This window comes from Cygnus atratus, chromosome 3 (assembly GCF_013377495.2).
Source record: "Cygnus atratus isolate AKBS03 ecotype Queensland, Australia chromosome 3, CAtr_DNAZoo_HiC_assembly, whole genome shotgun sequence".
Classification (NCBI taxonomy): domain Eukaryota; kingdom Metazoa; phylum Chordata; class Aves; order Anseriformes; family Anatidae; genus Cygnus; species Cygnus atratus.
Window position 1 is genome coordinate 1,153,609 of NC_066364.1, and position 16,916 is coordinate 1,170,524.

Here is a 16,916-nt window from a genome sequence, read left to right on the forward strand (position 1 = left end):
CCCCGGGTTTGCCTCTCGCAGGATGTGGGTGGGTGGGCTGCAGGGCACAGAGCCCCACGCCGGGGGTTTGACCGGCCAGGTTGGGGGGGGGGGGGGCAGGTAGGTGGGAGGGCTTCAGCTGGGCTGGGGTGGGAAGAAGCACCCCGAAATGGATCCACGACGTTTTGGTGAGTGCTGGCAGCAGAGACGAAGGCGTTGAAACAGCCACGTCCTTGTAATGCCCCACGGCCGACGTCCAGCCCCTCTGGGGGTCACCGAAGCATCAAGAAAGCAGAAAAGGTCAGGGAGAAGCCTGGGGGGGGGGAAGGGGTTCAAGTCCTTGATTCAAGGAGCAGAGGCTTGAAAGAAATTGTCTCAGCACGAGGGGCAGCTCACAAAAGGCCGGCTTCAGAAAAGAAAGATCTCTGCCATTCATGCTCCATAAATCACAACGCTCACCTTCAAGAACAGGAAAAAAAAAAAAAAAGTATATTAGTATCGAGAAGAAAAATCATTACGTGGCTCTCTGGGAGTGGCGACTCAGCGGTTTGGCCTTGGCAAAGAATAAATCCAGCCAGGGAGGTATTTGTGCACCACTTGGGTGGTGGTTTAATGCCACCCCCACCCAGACTTACACCTCGCCACCTGCCCCGATGGCACGTGGGGCACCAGCCCCTCAGCCTCGTGCCAGATTTATCCCTGTGCATGGGAATAAAAGCTGCAATTCTCATTATTTATCCCCTGCCAGGTGTTTTTTGGTCCCCCCGGGACCCGCGTGGGCATGGGGTGCACGCACTGGGGTGCGGGGTGCAGGCAGAGCCTGGTGGCTGGGGGCTGAGCCACTCGAGGGGTGTTTTTAGGGGGTGCTCTCGCCCCACGTACGCCAGGTGTGGGCTGGAATATGCACATCTGCCCCCACTTCCCCTTAGAAATGAGCCTGCAGCGAAAAATATTGACTCTGCAGGGGGAACCAAGGAACGACAGGGGCTTTGGGGCATGGCTCACGCGGACCCCGAGCCCCTGGCCAGGCTCAGCCCTCAGCGCTGTTAAATTACAACCCTGGGGGCTGCATTCCTGGGGGAAGCTCGGGTAATCCTGCGGGGCCAGCTCCGTCCCCCAGCGGGGTTTTGCCCCTCGAGCGGGCGCCGTGGTGCTGGGCAAAGTGCGAAGGGCCCGCCGGGTCCCGCACGTCTTCGCTCAGCTGGAGCCCAAACCACGCGGCCACAGCTTCACAAACCGGGTTTTGGGGCTGGCTCCCCTTGTCCCCTGCAAATGGGCTTTAAGCCTTTTTTTCTTCTGCCTTTAATCAGCTTCTCCCCGAACGCTGCGGGGCAGCCAGGGGCCTGGCAGCAGGGCCATTGATCCCCAGGGGGATACAGGGGGGTCCTGGTGTGTGCAGGGTCGCAGCCCCCCTGGGACAGCCCCAAAACCCAGCTCCCCACAGCAGGTGACACCGGTCCAGGGGTCCCATCCCACTGATAGAGCATGAAGAAAGCAATTAACAGGGGAAGGAGAAAGATGAAAAAGCCCTCAGAGGCTGAGAGGCGAGAAGTAAAGTATAAAAGCCGCCCATAATTCAATTTTATCTTTTATTTTTAAATGGAGAAGCAAGAAGGAGGGAAAAAAGAAAAGTAGCTGATCGCTGCCAGTGCTCGAATTGCTCTCACCTCCCAGACCCTCGGAGATCTCTGCAGCAAAGCCAAGCCCCAGACCCCATCTGCATGGTGGGGTCGTGGCTCTGGCAGACCCCTCGTGTGCAGCCGGCCCTGGGAGGAGCAGGGGGCAGAGGAGAGGGGAGAGGGCTCCAGCCGTGAGCCACCAGTTTGGGCAAACCCCACTGCCCCCAGGTGCAATTTGAGAACGTGGTGCAATTTGTGAACGTGGTGCAATTGAGGAACATGTTGCAGTGTGGGAACGTGGTGCAATTTGGGAATGTATTGCAATTTGGGACCGTGGTGCAACCTAAATGATTCTCTGGTTCTCTCTGATTTGGGAACGCATTGCAATTTGGGAACACATTGCAATTTGGGAACGCGTTGCAATGTGGGAATTAGATGTGACAGTGAGGAGAATAGCTGCAAAGGTTGGAAATTCCTGCAGGTTTCCTGAAAACAAGCTTTTGGAGAGTGGCCCAGAGCAGAAACCCAGGGCTGTGCCAGCAGCTGCAGAGGCGCCGCAGTGGCTGCTGTCTGCAGGCACTGCCCAGGCCCTGGGGCAGAGGAGGAGATGAGCCTTGGGGATTGAATCCTGCCCTGTCCTGGATGCTCCCCGGGGTCTGCAGGAGCACCCAAGCCAAGCTTTGCAGCAGTTGCTCCAGGAGGGAGACGCGGCATACCTGGGCATCCCCCATCCCACCCAAACCTTCCCTGATTCACAAATACACTCAGAAAAAAAAAATCACATTTTTTTTTACCACCTGGCAAAATGCAACAGACCACTCCCCTCGTTTTTATGTATGTATTTATTTATTTATTTAATCAAATGATTCCCTGCTGCTCAGCTTTAATAGCCCAAGCTGGGTCACCCCCCCGTGTCACCCCCCTGGGTGCCAAAAGCGTGCGGAGACCCAGGCAGGGGGAGCCGTGTCCCAGCCCCTGCTCCCCCCACCATGTGCATCCCCCACCTGCACTGTTAATGAATAATCCTTTGGGCTGTTTTTGGAGGCTCTGCTGACCTTTGCGCCTGCTGGTGCAGCACTTGGCCCCAGAGCTGTTAGCTGGGCCGGCGCGGAGGGGTCTGACCCCAATCAGCTGCCCCCCTCAGCGTCGATCTGGGCAGGAAGACGTGTCGGCGAATTACTCATTAATTTGCTCTAATGCAGGCAGAAAAACAGCAGCGGGGGCTCGGGATGGTCAGCAGGCCAAGGAGCTTTGAAGGGAGACGTGGAGACCGGTGGAGAGCTCTGATGGAGGGGGGGTGCGGGGTCCGTCGCAGGCTGCGCAGCTCCTGCTCTGTAATTAAGAAGCAATTTTCCCCCGGTCGGTAATTGTGTGAGGGAAGGGATGGGTGTCCCAGCGTGTCCTGCAGACACAGCTCCCTGCCCGATCCCCCCATGGGTCACCTTGCTGTGGGTGCCAGCAGCTCGGGTGACTCGTTATCATCCTCCCTTAATGAGGGGCTGGGGACAGCTTTCTTATCACCAAAGCGCAGCCTCGGCGCAGTGCAGAGCTCGTGCAAGCGCCGCTCCTCGCTCACCCATCCGTCCTCCAGATGAAAGGGGCGACGGGGAGCTGCTACCAGCTCCTGCTCGGGTCCTGCCTCCCCTTCTGCTCACGGGGAGCAAGTTTTGGGTGCACAGCGAGCGTGCGAGGTGTGGTGGAAGAACCCCAGTGCGCGTGGAGAGGCGATGCTTGGAGGCCAAATCTGGCCCCCCGTGCACACACAGCCGGGGGTCGCGCAGCCCCCAGACGTGGCAGGGCTTTTCCCTATTGCCCCTTCAGCCGCTGCTCCAAGGAATGCTGTGCCTTCACATGAAGAGTCTCCTCCCAGAGCCCCAGGGTTCACAGCATCCCTGTAGGATGAGCCCGGCTCCCCCCACCTGCCTGGGGCGAAGGGCGCAGCCCCTCTCCTCCCCCTGCAGAGCTCCGGGCAGGGCTGTTACTCATTGACCCCAGGCCTGAGGAGCAGCCGCTCGCCAACCCAGGCAGCAGGAGCAGCCCCACATCGCCCCACATCACCCCACATCGCCCCACATCACCCCACATCGCTGGCCCCCATCACCCCGCATCGCCCCGCGTCATCGCCCCGCATCGCCCTGCATCATCTCCTTGCATCGCCCCGCATCACCCAGCACCGTCGCCCCACATCGCTGCCCCACATCGCCCCCACGTCCCCCCTGCTCCATCAGCAGCTCCAGGAGGCCAGCAGCATGGTAAGGGGGAGCCCACCCAGCTGGGGGGTGGATTTCCTATCACTTGGGGTGGGGAGGGAGGTGCAGGCAGCGCGGCGGGGCAGGCAGGGCTTTATTTATTGTGACCTTCGACGGGGATTTAATAACAAATTAAATGATGAGATGGGAAACGAGAAAGGTTTATCAGGAGAGGGGGGAGGGAAGGCAGCAGATTCCTACGAAATAAGGTCAGGCTCCGGCTGCTGAGCAGGAATGTTTTTTCTAATTTTTTTTTTCTAACTCACAGATTTCTGATTTTTCTAATTTTTTTTTTCTGATTTTTTTTCTGATTTTTCTGATTTTTTTTTTAACCCACAGATTTCTGATTTTACTGACCACCTGCTTTCCTCGATTTTGTTCTCTTGCTTTTTTCAATACATTTTGTAGGTTAAAGCAGCCTGCCTGTTCCCTCTACCTCTGAACTCAGGCAGCCCCAGCTGCCCTTCCCCTCGCCCCGAGGGCTCCGATCTCTCTTTGGGAGGTCTGCAAAGCCTGCGGGGGGGGGGCGGGGGGGATTGGGAGATTGGGAGGGGGGCATTGGGGTGGCAGGGGCAGAGGTGCTGGGACCCCCCTGGGAGAGCCCTTACTGCTTCCTGGAGCAGTTCGGCCAGATTTGGGGTCTTTGCACAGGAGCTGAACCCGTCGGAGAGAGGGGGGGGAAGGAAAATGAGATGAGGTGGGGGTAGGAGAGGAGGGGACGTGAGGAAGGAGGCAGCAGGGGGTGGTGAGGGTGCCGAGGTGGGACACGTCTGCTGGGGAAGCACGGAGCACAGAATCACTGAATCCTGGAGTGGTTTGGGTTGGACGGGACCTGAAAAATCACCCAATTCCAGCCCCCAGCCCAGGCTGCCCCCAGCCCCATCCAGCCCAACCTTGGGCACTGCCAGGGCTGGGGCACCCACAGCTCCTCGGGGCAGCCTGCGCCAGGGCCTCACCACCCTCATCGTAAAGAATTTCTTCACTATCTCCTCTGGGGCTCAGTGCCTGGCCCCATGTCGGCTCCTTCCTTGCCCAAGCCCCATCCGGGCCGGCCATGGGCAGGGGGAAGCTGCCCCCGGCCATGGCCCATGTGAGGTGCCCGCGGTGCTGAGACCGGGTCTGGGAAGAGAGCAGAAGAGAAGGGGCCACGCAAACAGGGAGAGCAGGGCTCTATGTGTATTTATGTCCATATATACGTCCCCAGCATGGGCCTGGCTGGCTGCAGTGGGCCTGGCCGGCCTGTTCATGTCGCCACTGGGGCTCCAAGGGTTTGGGGTGAGCCCCTGAGCCCCCAAAGGGACAGGCATTGGGAACCTGGCTCCAGGAGGAGGGGTTTTGACGGGGAAGGGGGCTGTGTGAAGGGCACCGGGGGGGTTTGCTTTCCTCTGCTTCACCTCTTGGTTTTGGCCCAGGTTCACGGCCAAGGAGGAGTCAAGTTCCAGAACTGGGCCAAGACGTATGGCTCCTGCCCGGAGCTCTACTTCCAGCCCACCTCGGTGGAGGAGGTCCGGGAGGTAAGGGGGAGGCACCTCGAGAAACCAGGCAGGGAAAGCCTGCGGCCCCCCAGGGTGCTCCAGTGGGTTATCACCATTTTGGGGTGGTCCCGAGGGCCGTGTTAGGAGAAGTCTGGGCTCTGCGGGGCAAATTCTTCAACCCCAACGGGTGAATTTTGAGCGTAATGGTGGTGTCGGAGGTGAGAGTGGAGGTCGGGGCCTCTGTCCTTCTCCCTGTGGCCTCCGCAGATCCTGGAGATGGCCCGGCAGCGGGGCAAGAGGGTGAAGGTGGTGGGGGGCGGCCATTCGCCTTCCGACATCGCCTGCACCGACGACTTCATGATCCAGATGGGGAAGATGAACAGGATCCTCAAGGTGAGACCTGCTTTTGGCTGGGTGGTCCTGAGCCGTGGTGGCACGTTGTTGGGTTGGCCACCGAGGGCTGGGCATTGCACTGGCACTGCCATACCTGGGGCAGGGGACGAGAGGGGAGTTTTCCTAAACTGGCCCCTGAAAATGCTGGCACAGGAATGGGGAACGGGCATTTCCCCCATGAAAAAGCATTCCTTGTGCACGGGAAGCATATGGAGCAGCTATAAAATTGCAAAGAAGCGAAGATGTCTTCCCGGGATGTGTTCGTTGGGTCTTCAGCACCTTGTCCTCAGCACCTTGTCCTCATCACAGCCTCAGCACCTCAGCACCTTGTCCTCATCATGGCCCTGCCTGCTGGTGGAGAGGAGCCCTCTGGCAGCTCTGCCTTTCCTGGCTTGCTGGGTGCAAGCTTGCAGAGGTGCCTTTGGTACCTGTCTGGGTGTCCATGGTCCCCAGGTTTATGTCTGTGTCGGGTGGGAAATGTCCCTGCAGCAGGGAGGGGGATTGCTCCCTTTGACAATGCTGTGAAGGGCACAGCTCTTGCTGGGGGGCTCTGGATCATGTCCTGAGCACCTTGGGGAGAACGGGGACCGCTGGGGCTGTCCTGCTCTTCTCTGCACCCAGACCTCAGGAGAGCAGGGAGCACTGGGCGCTTACTGGGCTCTTACTGGGGCTGCATGGCCAGCTGGTTACAAACACTGTGTGTGTGTGCACATATGTGTATGTGTGCACGCATGTGTGCATATACATGCATGTGTTTCTGCATACCTGCACGTGTGTGTGTGCAGCCAAGGATGCAGACATCCTGACTGTAGCAGCAGATTCTGAGCTCTGGATCATTACTGGTAATTAACAGCAACAATTAATGACGGCAGGGCTCCCCCCGACAGCCCTGCCTGCCAGAAGCAGGATGAGCAGCACGGCAGCAGAAGCTGTCCTTGCAGCAGGAGCCGGCACGGCAGGGCTGAGCTGCTTTGCTGGGGCTGTCTGCTGACTGCAATGAGCGTGGCGAGGGAGAGGGGATGCCTGTGAGGCACCGGGAACAGGGCAGGAACCAGTGGCACCATTGGGCTGGGTGATGTTTGGAGCTGGGTGAAGGTTTGAGAGGGGCAGCAGCTCAGGATGGAGCCCGGTCTGCGTGGCACGTGGCTCTCCTCTCACCAGCCGCCTCGGGAGGAGCAGCGTGCCATGGGGTGCTCCTCTTCTGCCCGTCCCCGTGCCCGTCCCTTCCAGGTGGACAAGGAGAAGCAGCAGGTGACGGTGGAAGGTGGGATCTTCCTCTCGGATCTGAACATCGAGCTGAGCAAGCACGGGCTGGCCCTGGCCAAGTGAGTGGGACACGCGTGCGGGGCTATCCCTGGGTGTCCCCCAGGTGTCCGCCCTTGCCCTGGGTCAAATGCTGGGACTTAGCAAATCAGGGGTGCTTGGAGAGCTTTTGCAGCAGAACGGGGCCTTTTGGTTTGGGATCTGGTTTCTGCTGGGGTCCTGCAGAATGCAGGTCAAAACCCACATGATGGAGGAGCTGATCCTGCCTCGGAGCAGGACAAGGGCAGCCTTCATCCCCACACCGGTACTTCTCCTGCACCCGCCTGCCTGGTGTGTTCTATGTCATGAAGGAAAACTCTGCTCCCCAGCTGTAAAAAGGGTGATGGCTTTAAGCTAAAAGAGGGCAGGTTTAGGTCAGACATTAGGAGGAAATCCTTCCTTTTGCAGGCTGCCCCGAGGAGCTGGGGGTGCCCCATCCCTGGGGGCCCAAGGCCAGGCTTGATGGGGCTGGGGGCAGCCTGGGCTGGTGGGGGTGTTGTGCCCATGGCAAGGGGCTGGAACCAGGTGGGCTTTAAGGTCCCTTCCAACCCAAACCATTCCAGGACTCTGTGATTCCATGAATAAGATGAGAGCTCCTCTCCTAGGGATGCCTTGAATGGGGTGGAGACCAACAACAGGCAGCTCTAGTAGGCCAAAGGAGGCTGATGGTCGATGAAATCAGACTGGAAATGAGTTTTTGACAGCAAATGGCAATCAAACGTTGGAATATCCTAGCGGGAGGTGTGGGAGAGTCTTCTCTCTGCCTTGCTTTGGGATGTCTGCTGTCCCCAGAGGAGGAGGCTCGGGTCCTCACCCAGCCCCTTTGTCTGCCCGCAGTCTGGGAGCCGTTTCCGAGGTGGCAGCAGCCGGTGTGATTGGGACGGGGACGCACAACACCGGGATCAAGCACGGCATCCTCCCCACCCAGGCGAGACTTGGCGGGATGGTTTCGATGCAGGAACATCGACCGGTGCCTGCGGGGATTGTCCCCGCTCTGGGGCTGGTCAGCCTGACCCAGGAAGGACCCTGCCCCCGGGGTGCTGCCGCTAAGGGGGCTTCTGTGAGCACAGCCCCCGTGTCCCCCACACAGGCCAGCCCAGCTCATTCCCTGGGACCCTAAAACACCATGATCCAGCCCCAGGGTCCTCTGTCCCTATGCTTATGCTCCTGTAATTCAACAAAATAGCTCTGTACCAAAGGGAAAGTAGTTCTAATATTGGAGCCCCCCCAAACCAAGCCTCTGTAGTGCCCAGGTTGGTTTATAACTAGACAGTTATGAAAATGCTCTGCCCCTAGCTCAAACCCTGTACGGTGACCCCACTAATGGGTGTGGAGAGGTGAAGGCATGTGGGGGAGATTTACTTCTTCAGCTCCTGGCTTTCCCTGGCATCCCCAGGGAGAGAGGGGTCCTTTTATGTCACCACATCAGAGGTGGCAGGATTGGGGCTGGTGGGGCCCGGCTCAGCAGAGATCACCCTGGCTGTGGTACAGGGTCTCCCTGCGCAGCCCCCAGCCGTGAGGTTTGGGGTGGATGCGGGATTTGGGGCTGGTGACGGGACACCAGGTCGAGTGCTTGCTGACGTCCCTGCTCTGCTCCCGGCAGGTCGTAGCGCTCTCGCTGCTGACAGCCTCGGGGGATGTCCTGGAGTGCTCCGAGTCCGTCAACGCGGACATCTTCCAGGCCGCCCGCCTGCACCTCGGCTGCCTGGGCGTCGTGCTCACCGTCACCTTCCAGTGCGTGCCCCAGTTCCACCTGCACGAGGTGACCTTCCCTTCCACCCTCACCGAGGTATGGCTCCCTGGGGCTGAACAAAGTTCCTGGCAGGAGAAATGGGCAGAGGGGAGCTGGGCAAGAGGGGAGAGCTGCAGGGAAAGGCACAGGGATGTAACTGCTCAGCCTGGAGAAAATGGGGCTGTGTCTCTGCAGCATCATCCTCGCTTCTCAGCATCAGTGGTCCCGGCCTGACTCAGCCCACAGGTGGCAGAAACCAGCCCCAGGGGTCCTGGCTCTGAGCCCGTCCCCTGCACATAACCCTCCTGGGTTTTAAATCTTTCATGTATCCCGTGGTTTTGAATCATTCCCACATCTTGTGGGACCGAGCCTGGCGCAGATTCACTGTTCCAGCTGGAGGAAATTGCCCTGGCTGGAAACCCCGGGCTGCCGAGGTGACGTGCTGGCCAGCCCGAGCAAGAAGGAGGAGAAGGGGGTGCCTCGTGTCCCACGGGTCCCGCAGGCATCCTGCTGCCTCCTGCTGCACCGTGAGCGGGGAGCCTCGCTTCTCCCAGCGACAGATGGGCCACCTGAAATAGTCCGAGAGCATCTTGTGCTCTCGGTCTTACCTCCATCCCTTCTCGTGTGTGAGATCTGCATGTTTTTGTGATGGGGTTCTCCATCTCCCAGGGTTTAAATCTTTTTTTTTTGAGCTGAACTTGAGCGGAACCACGCTGGGGATAAGAAAGGGCACAGTGGGCGGCACGTTTCAAGGGCCGAGCTGAACAAATCCCTTCTCAGCACCCAGCCACAGAGCTGCATGGAGCCCTGCGGTGGAGAGCTCCCTTTAAACTATTTGCCATGTTGGCAAACTACTGGCCTCATCTGTCTCCGTCTTACCAAAGGTCCCAATCACCTCGACGGAGGTGTATGGCACTGGTGGCTGCCCCATCCGGGACCTCCCCCCAGTGGAGGTGACCTCCTGAGGAGGGCTTTGACCTGGTCTTTCATAGATCAGGGTCTGGCATGGCCCTGAGACCCCGCTACGGTGGGAGTGATGCACGTCCTTCAGAGAGCATTTTGAAGGCCCCGCGGGCATTTCTGGAGAGCAATTCCGAGGAACCCTTTCTCCTGGGAGCACATCAAAACTGATTTTCCCCATCTCCGCCATTATATAAACTCCTTTTAACTGCTGGCTGCGTTTTCTCAGAGCTCTCCCACCCTCGTGGTGCTGGGACGTTGGATGGGGCCAGCTCCTCAATCAGGTGCTGAGCCCTCCACAGCTGGCTCCGAGCGTGTCCCAGGTCACCTGCACCAGGGCATCACTGGAGGCTAAAGCCAACAGGACCACCTGCAGATAGACCCTTGTGAGATCTGGTGGCCTCCTAACACCACGAGACTCACTGGAAGGAGTTACCTTGCTGGATGGGGAAACTGAGGCACAGCATCCAGCAGGAAGAAGAAACCAGTGGCGATGGAAAGCAAACGCTCCTGGAGCTTGGATCTGCATCAGCTTCTGGTCGTGTTTGTCCTCCTGCGAGGTCTGACACCCCTGCTGATGCTTAAATCTCAGCAGCATCTCCAGCCGTTGTCTCATCTGAGTCCCACAGGTCCACTTCCAGCCCTGGCCAACGACGGCACAAAACTTGGTTGAGCTGGGCTCATGGAAAATGGATGGTCCTTGGACCGAAGCAGCAGGATTCGTTGCAGGATTGATCAGCGCTGCGGCACCAGCAAAGCTCTGAGAAGTGCCGTCCTTAATTTTTTAAGGGCTGAATTATTCAGCGCCCCGCTGGGGTGGCTCGAGCACCACCAGGAGTGTGAATTTAGCACGCTTCTGCAGGGTTGGCTTTGTAAGCCCTGATCCAAAGCAACCTGGTGGCCCTCGTAAGGTGCCACAAGAAGGAGGACGGGGAGGTCTGGGCACGTCCCCAAGTGTGCTGGCATCTCTGCCTGCCTGCTGTCACCTCTGCTGCAGCACTGCAGGGCCTTGTTTAGCCCGGGAGGCAGGCAGGGAAGCTGGAGGAGCACAGCAGCCCCCGGAGACATTTCTCAGTGTGCCCTGGCAGCCCGCACCGAGCTCCTCGCAGGTGTTTCCAGCTGCAGAGGCGACAAGTTTGTGTTTCGTGGCTCGGGGGTGTCTTATCTGGGAAGCGCTTGCGGCTGCCCCGGTGTCCCGTGGCGGAGAGTTCCCTGCTTTAAATGCACTTAAATGTGGCAGGGTCTGCCAGCTCCTCGTGGCTTCATCCTCAGCCAGGCTCTGGCACCTCTCCTCGGCCCAAACCACACAGAATCCCCGAGTGGCTGAGGTTGGAAGGTGCCGCTGGGGCCACCCGGTCCAGCCACAGCGTGCCCTCCCTATTCCCCGGGGACCAGGGATGTGCAGGGTGGCTTGGCGCTGCCCTGGACCTCTCCTAAGGGCCGATCTCGCCTTGAGCAATGGAGGGGTGCCAGCCGGAGGAAGGTTTTACACCTCCTAATCTGCCTTTTAGCGAGGAGCTGGAGCCTTGTGCCGAGCAGGGTCCAGGCTGCTCGGGGCATGCCCTCAGCACCGCGCGGCCCCGCGGGGCCGGCGTGTCTTTCCCTGTCCCTCGGGGCTATCAGGAGGACGAAACAGGAATGCGCTCTATAAATATTAATGCCATTATCAATCCTCCGTTGTCGCTGCTCCTCGCTTGCTTCCAGATCTCCGGCTTTCATGTCGAGCGGCCCAGCGAAGCGGAAGAGAATAATGGCAAGGGAGCAGGTTGCCTGAAATATTTAAGCCCGAGTTATCTAAGACGTTGCAAATAATATATGTGTCAGAGGAGCCGGGCTTGGATTTGCAGTTATGTAAGATCTGCATGCCTTCTTTTCTGGCCTCGTGATCGTCTTCATCCCTGGAATACGCTCAGCTGCTCTGGCTGCCGATGGTGACCGGGAGCGAGGCACGGACAAGGGGGGTTCGTGGCACACCTGAGGCCACCCGAGCCCTGCGGTGTGTCCCTGGGCTTGCAGGGAGGCTCCTGCTCTGCCTCTGAGCCCCTGCAGACTTTTGCAGAGACCTGCACAGCCTGGCTGCCTGCTGGGTGAAGAAGTCTGGCTCTGAGCCTACCGCTTCGCACCCAAACCCTCCGCGAGGGGTCCCAGGGTGCTGGGACGCATCCCTTGAGCCCAGGTCCCCCACGGCCGCCCGGTGCCCAAACCTCTGCGCATCCTCTCGCAGTGCAGGGCCTGATCCAGTCCCTCGCGGGCTGGGGTTGCCTTCGGTGTGTGGAAGTGGATCTCCCAGGGGGGCACGGGCAGCGGGGGAGGCTCAACACCCACCTCCTCCCCCAAACCACGAGCTCCCCGTGCTCCCTGGCTCTCCTGCATCGCTATGATGGACCCAAGGGATGGATGCCAGCGACTTTGTGTGCTTCATCCTCTGCAGCACCCTGCCCACGCCTGCCCCTGCTCCCAGCCCACTTGCCCCACGTTTGCCCATTCCCCAGGGCCCAGCTGGGGCAATCGAGCCCGCACTGCGCCCGACCCGCGGCTCGGCGAGCCAGCACAAGGCAAGCAGCGTGTTTTGACCCGGCCTTTACGCATCAGAGGGGTTTGTTCCGGGAGGGAAGCGAAGCTCAGCAAATCCCCCGGGTCTCTTCGTGCTCCAGGGCCATCTCCGTTGCGTGTGTTGGCCACGTAACAGCGAAAAGATTTCCGCTGCCAACCTCTGCCTCCAACCCAGGCGGCCGACAGCGTCCCCAAGGACTCCCGGCCAGCTCGCTGCCCTCGGCTCTGCTGCAATTAGCCTACAAAGCCGACGGCTTATTTTCTTCAGACCGATCTGGCTCTATCAGAGGGATCAAAGGCGCACATTTTAAAGGTCGCCCTGCTGGCAGTTTGCTTTTTTTTTGCTCGGGAAGACGAGCGGGCGCTGCAGGATCACCTTGGGAAAGCTGCAGAGCGCTGCTGCCCGCTGCACCCTTCTTTCCACCACTTGTTTTAGCTCCTCGGTGCACTTGTTCCTAAACCAAAGGAGTGAAAATGCGTGGTCATGGCTTCTGTCTCTGCTTGCACAATCCTCTGTTTCCTTGGGGAGGCAAGGAGCTGAAAATAAGGACTTCTCCAGCCAGAAAACGGGCTGCGTTGGGACCTTCTTGGAGAGAGCTCATGGCTCTGCAAGCAGTGCAGATGTGTGGTTGATGGCAGCAGCGTTCAGTTGTTAATTAACACTAATTGCAGGAACGGCTGTGTGCTGTCCCACCCGCCCTGAGGTAACAGCCACTGAAGCATCGGCACCATGCGAGTGCACGATGGCCGTAACCTTATGGTGGGGGTCACAGCGAAATGCTGGGTGCTAAAACAGCCCAGCCTGCTGATTAATAGCTCGTTAACACAAATCTGGAAGCGAGCAGCCGTGACCTCCCCGGGGTTATGTCCGTGGGTCACTGCACCCTGCACGCTTCCCCTGTGTCAAGCAAATTCCTGGAAGCAAAGCCTCTGGGTTGTCTTTGCGCCTTTCTGGAAGCGATGGAAGATCTCTGCTGGGAGGAGCTGGGGATGGCGAGGCTGCTTGAAAAGTGATGGAGCCCCGGCCGAGGGCACCATGCCCGGGGCGAGCACGCGTCCTCGCCAGCCTTGCACAGAGCAGGGACGAGGGCTGGTGTGTCTTCCCATTTCTGCAAGCGCGGCTGGGTCAGGCACAGATGTCCTTGCAGATTTCCTTTTCCGTGTCCCTGGGACAAGGCTGAGTTTGTCCTGGGGCTGCAGCCGCCCCCAAACCCGTCACCGGCATTGTCCCGGCTGTCACCTCTGCGCCTCCCTGTGCTTTGCTGTCCTCGGCTGCCAGCAGGCAGCTCGCCCACGGTGTCTTTAAAGAGCTGCCTTTCCTAAAGCTCCTTTCTGTGTCTTTATGAATAATTTGGTGACTCTGCATTCGGAGCGGGGGACATCTCTGGGATGGGGCCGTGCCGCACATCCCGGCTGTGTGTGCATCCCGGCTCCACCCCAGAGCTGCAGGCCCCGTTTCCTCTGGTTGCTGCAGGTGCTCGATCACCTCGAGGACCACCTGAAGAGATCCCAATACTTCCGATTCCTGTGGTTCCCGCACAGCGAGAACGTCAGCATCATCTACCAGGACCCCACCAACAAGGCAGGTGCTGCTGGGCCCGGGCAGGAAGGGAGAAGGGGCCATGCCCAAAGCTGCATCCCTCAGCACGGCCACAGCTGGGGCTCTGCAAGCCCTCAGCACCCCCCTCCCAAAGCCTGCTCTCTTTCTGGGACTGGATGTGGCCCTATTTCATCACGGGAGAGAGATCTGGGGGTCCTGGGGTGCCCTTCTCCAAACCCGTGCTCCCCAGTGGGGTGGAGAAGGATGCAGTCCCTGCCAGTCCCTGATGACCATCATCTTCCTCTGCTTGGCTTTGCAGCCCCCCTCTTCCTCCGCCAGCTGGTTTTGGGATTATGCTGTTGGCTACTATCTGCTGGAGTTTCTGCTCTGGCTCAGGTAGGAGCGCAATCCGGGCAGCACCCGGGACGAGCGGGTTCGGGTGGGTTTTGTCCAGGGCTGGCCTCATCCTGCTCTGTTCCCCGCACCTCTGCACGAAGACCTGTGCTGCTGGGTGTCCTCGGGATGGTGGCAGGGGAGGGCTGTGCCCCGCAGCACCCCGTCCATCCATCCCCGGGAAGAAGAGGATGAAGAAGGCTGCCTGCTCCCCTCCGAGCGGGCTCCTGTGCCGGAGCAGCGGGGCTGTGCTGGGGCTGATGCCTGGGGCTGCGCTGCCCTCTCGTGTGCACGTAGCAAGAGCAGCGTGCTGAGGGTTTGCAGCAGAGAAGGAGCTTTTAGGGGACGGCGTTGGATGCAAGCCCTGAGCCCCAGGGTGGGCTCCAGCCCCGTTCAGAGGGCACCCCCTTGCCCAGCATCCCTGGGACGAGGCTTGGGGCACCACAGCTGCCACCCTGCCCGTGGCAATGCCCCGGCGCTGGGCTCTCACCTTCCGCTCTCCCCCTGCAGCACCTTCGTGCCCAGCTTGGTGTGCTGGATCAACCGCTTCTTCTTCTGGCTCCTCTTCAGCTCCCGGGTGGAGAACGTTGCCGTCAGCTACAAGATCTTCAACTACGAGTGTCGCTTCAAGCAGCACGTGCAGGACTGGGCCATCCCCATGTAAACGGCTCCGCAGGCCACCCCAAACCAAACCAGCCGTCCCCTGCCCGTGCTCTGCCCCAGCCCACGCTGCGTGGAGCAGGAGCAAGGCCACGGGGAAAGGGTGCTGGCTAGCAGGCACCATTGCCACCTGCAAACATAGCATGGGGACCTTTGACATCCCTGTCCCGGGGCACCAGCTCCACACACACCACATCCCAGGGCGCAAAGCGATGGGAGGGAGGTGCTGGGACGTGCCCTGGCTTAGCGTGGGGCCAGGGATGGAGCTGGGGGGGGGGGGGGTTCGAACTCAAAGGGATCTGACATTAACTGTGCTGCTCCTGGGCAGTGAGAAGACGAAGGAAGCCCTGCTGGAGCTGAAGGCCGCCTTGGAGAACAACCCGAAGATGGTGGCGCACTACCCCGTGGAGGTGCGCTTCGCTCGGGGGGACGGGATCTGGCTGAGTCCCTGCTTCCAGCGGGACAGCTGCTACATGAACATCATCATGTACAGGTGAGTTGCAGCTCCCTCCTTCTCCTCTCCTCTCCTGCTGCTGCTCGGGTTGTGCTGGGGAGCACCAGGAGCCGTGCCCGGGGACCTGCCGGCAGCAGCGCACAGCTCAGCCACCACCGTGCCGGTGGCATGGAATCGCAGAATCCCGGAGCGGTTTGGGCTGGCAGGGCCCTCAGAGCCCCCTCAGTGCCACCCCCTGCCATGGGCACGACCCCTGCCCCCAGCCCAGGCTGCCCCCAGCCCCATCCAGCCTGGCCTTGGGCACTGTCGTGATGGTTCCAAGAGGGTTTCCATCTCTTGGTGCTGGTCAAAAAGCCAGCAATGGGTCCCTGGCGTTGCCCTTCTGCCCTGGGTGAGGGTTTTTTGGGGAGGGTGTGCAACCCCCTCCATGGCTCCTGATGTTATCCCCCTACCTGTCCCTCAGGCCCTATGGAAAGAACGTGCCCCGGCTCAACTACTGGCTGACCTACGAGGGCATCATGAAGAAGTACGGCGGGAGACCCCACTGGGCAAAGGTACAGGTGGCCTCGCAGTTCGGGGGGTCCTTCTCCCTTCTTTTGTGGGGGCTTTGCGGCTGGGAGAAGCTCAGAGGAGAGCCCCAGAGGGAGATGGGTGCCTCGAGGAGCTGCAGTGCAGCCCTCTGCCTGTGGGGTTTACCCAGGGGGGCTTCCTGGCAGTGTGTACCCCAGCCATGGGCAGCCCCCCCGCTTCTTTCTCTCCTTCAGGCCCACAGCTGCACCAGGAAGGACTTTGAGAAGATGTACCCGGCCTTCCCCAAATTCTGCTCTGTCCGGGAGAAGCTGGACCCCACGGGGATGTTCCTGAACACCTACCTGGAAAAGGTGTTCTGCTGACAGCACGGGGATGGATGGGGTGGTGCAGGGGACGGAGGAGAAGCCAGCCATCAGCCCTGGCTCTCAGGACACCCCCAAAGCTCACGGTCCTCGGTGGCTGCACCCCCAGCTCTGGTCTCTGCCCTGTGATGGGGGCTGGCTCTGATCTGCGAGCTGGCAGGGCTCTGCGGTGCCTGGAAGCCACTCCTCGTGGTCACTCCCTGTCCCCCCAAGATGTGCCCAGCCCCAAATGTCTCCCGTCCAAGCCGACATCTCAATAAAGACCTTTCTCCCAGCAGAGCCGGACTGCGCGTGTGCTTGCAGCCCCGACGCGCGTGCAGTGGAGGTGCCCAGCCCCGGGGACCGGAGAAGGGGCTCAGTGTCCCGGGTCAGGGCTGGGCACGGGGACTGGAGCCCACTGCACGGCCTGGGCTGGTGCCAGCCGGGGTGCAAGGCAGGGGACAAGGGACACCAGTGATGTCTCGTGACATCTCTGGGGTTGCTCTTGCTGGGCGATGACAGCGCATTTCTGGGCAGATGAGCTTTGACTTTCGGCGCCATCGGCTGGCACAGGGTGGTCCTTGGCCTCTGGGTCCTGCTTGTTTCCACTTCCCTCGACCCTGGGCAGGCGTTGTGGCCAAGAACTGGCCACAGAACTGTGAATTTTGTGTTTATTCTGGTTCTTGAGCAGGCGGTGCACCAGCGAGGCAGCGGCTGAGCTGCTGCAGGGGCACA

At 60.0% G+C, this 16,916-nt stretch overlaps 1 protein-coding gene across 1 annotated transcript; it reads left to right on the forward strand.

Moving 5' to 3' along the window:
* The first annotated feature begins 4,901 nt into the window (after positions 1–4,901).
* On the forward strand, positions 4,902–16,202 carry LOC118259062 (L-gulonolactone oxidase-like). Its single transcript, XM_035568321.1, has 12 exons — positions 4,902–4,937; positions 5,260–5,361; positions 5,590–5,715; positions 6,946–7,040; positions 7,855–7,945; positions 8,621–8,806; positions 13,737–13,844; positions 14,122–14,198; positions 14,706–14,855; positions 15,184–15,348; positions 15,773–15,863; positions 16,074–16,202. The coding sequence occupies exons 1-12, from the start codon at positions 4,902–4,904 to the stop codon at positions 16,200–16,202; spliced, it is 1,356 nt and encodes a 451-aa protein (XP_035424214.1).
* The last annotated feature ends 714 nt before the right edge of the window (positions 16,203–16,916 follow it).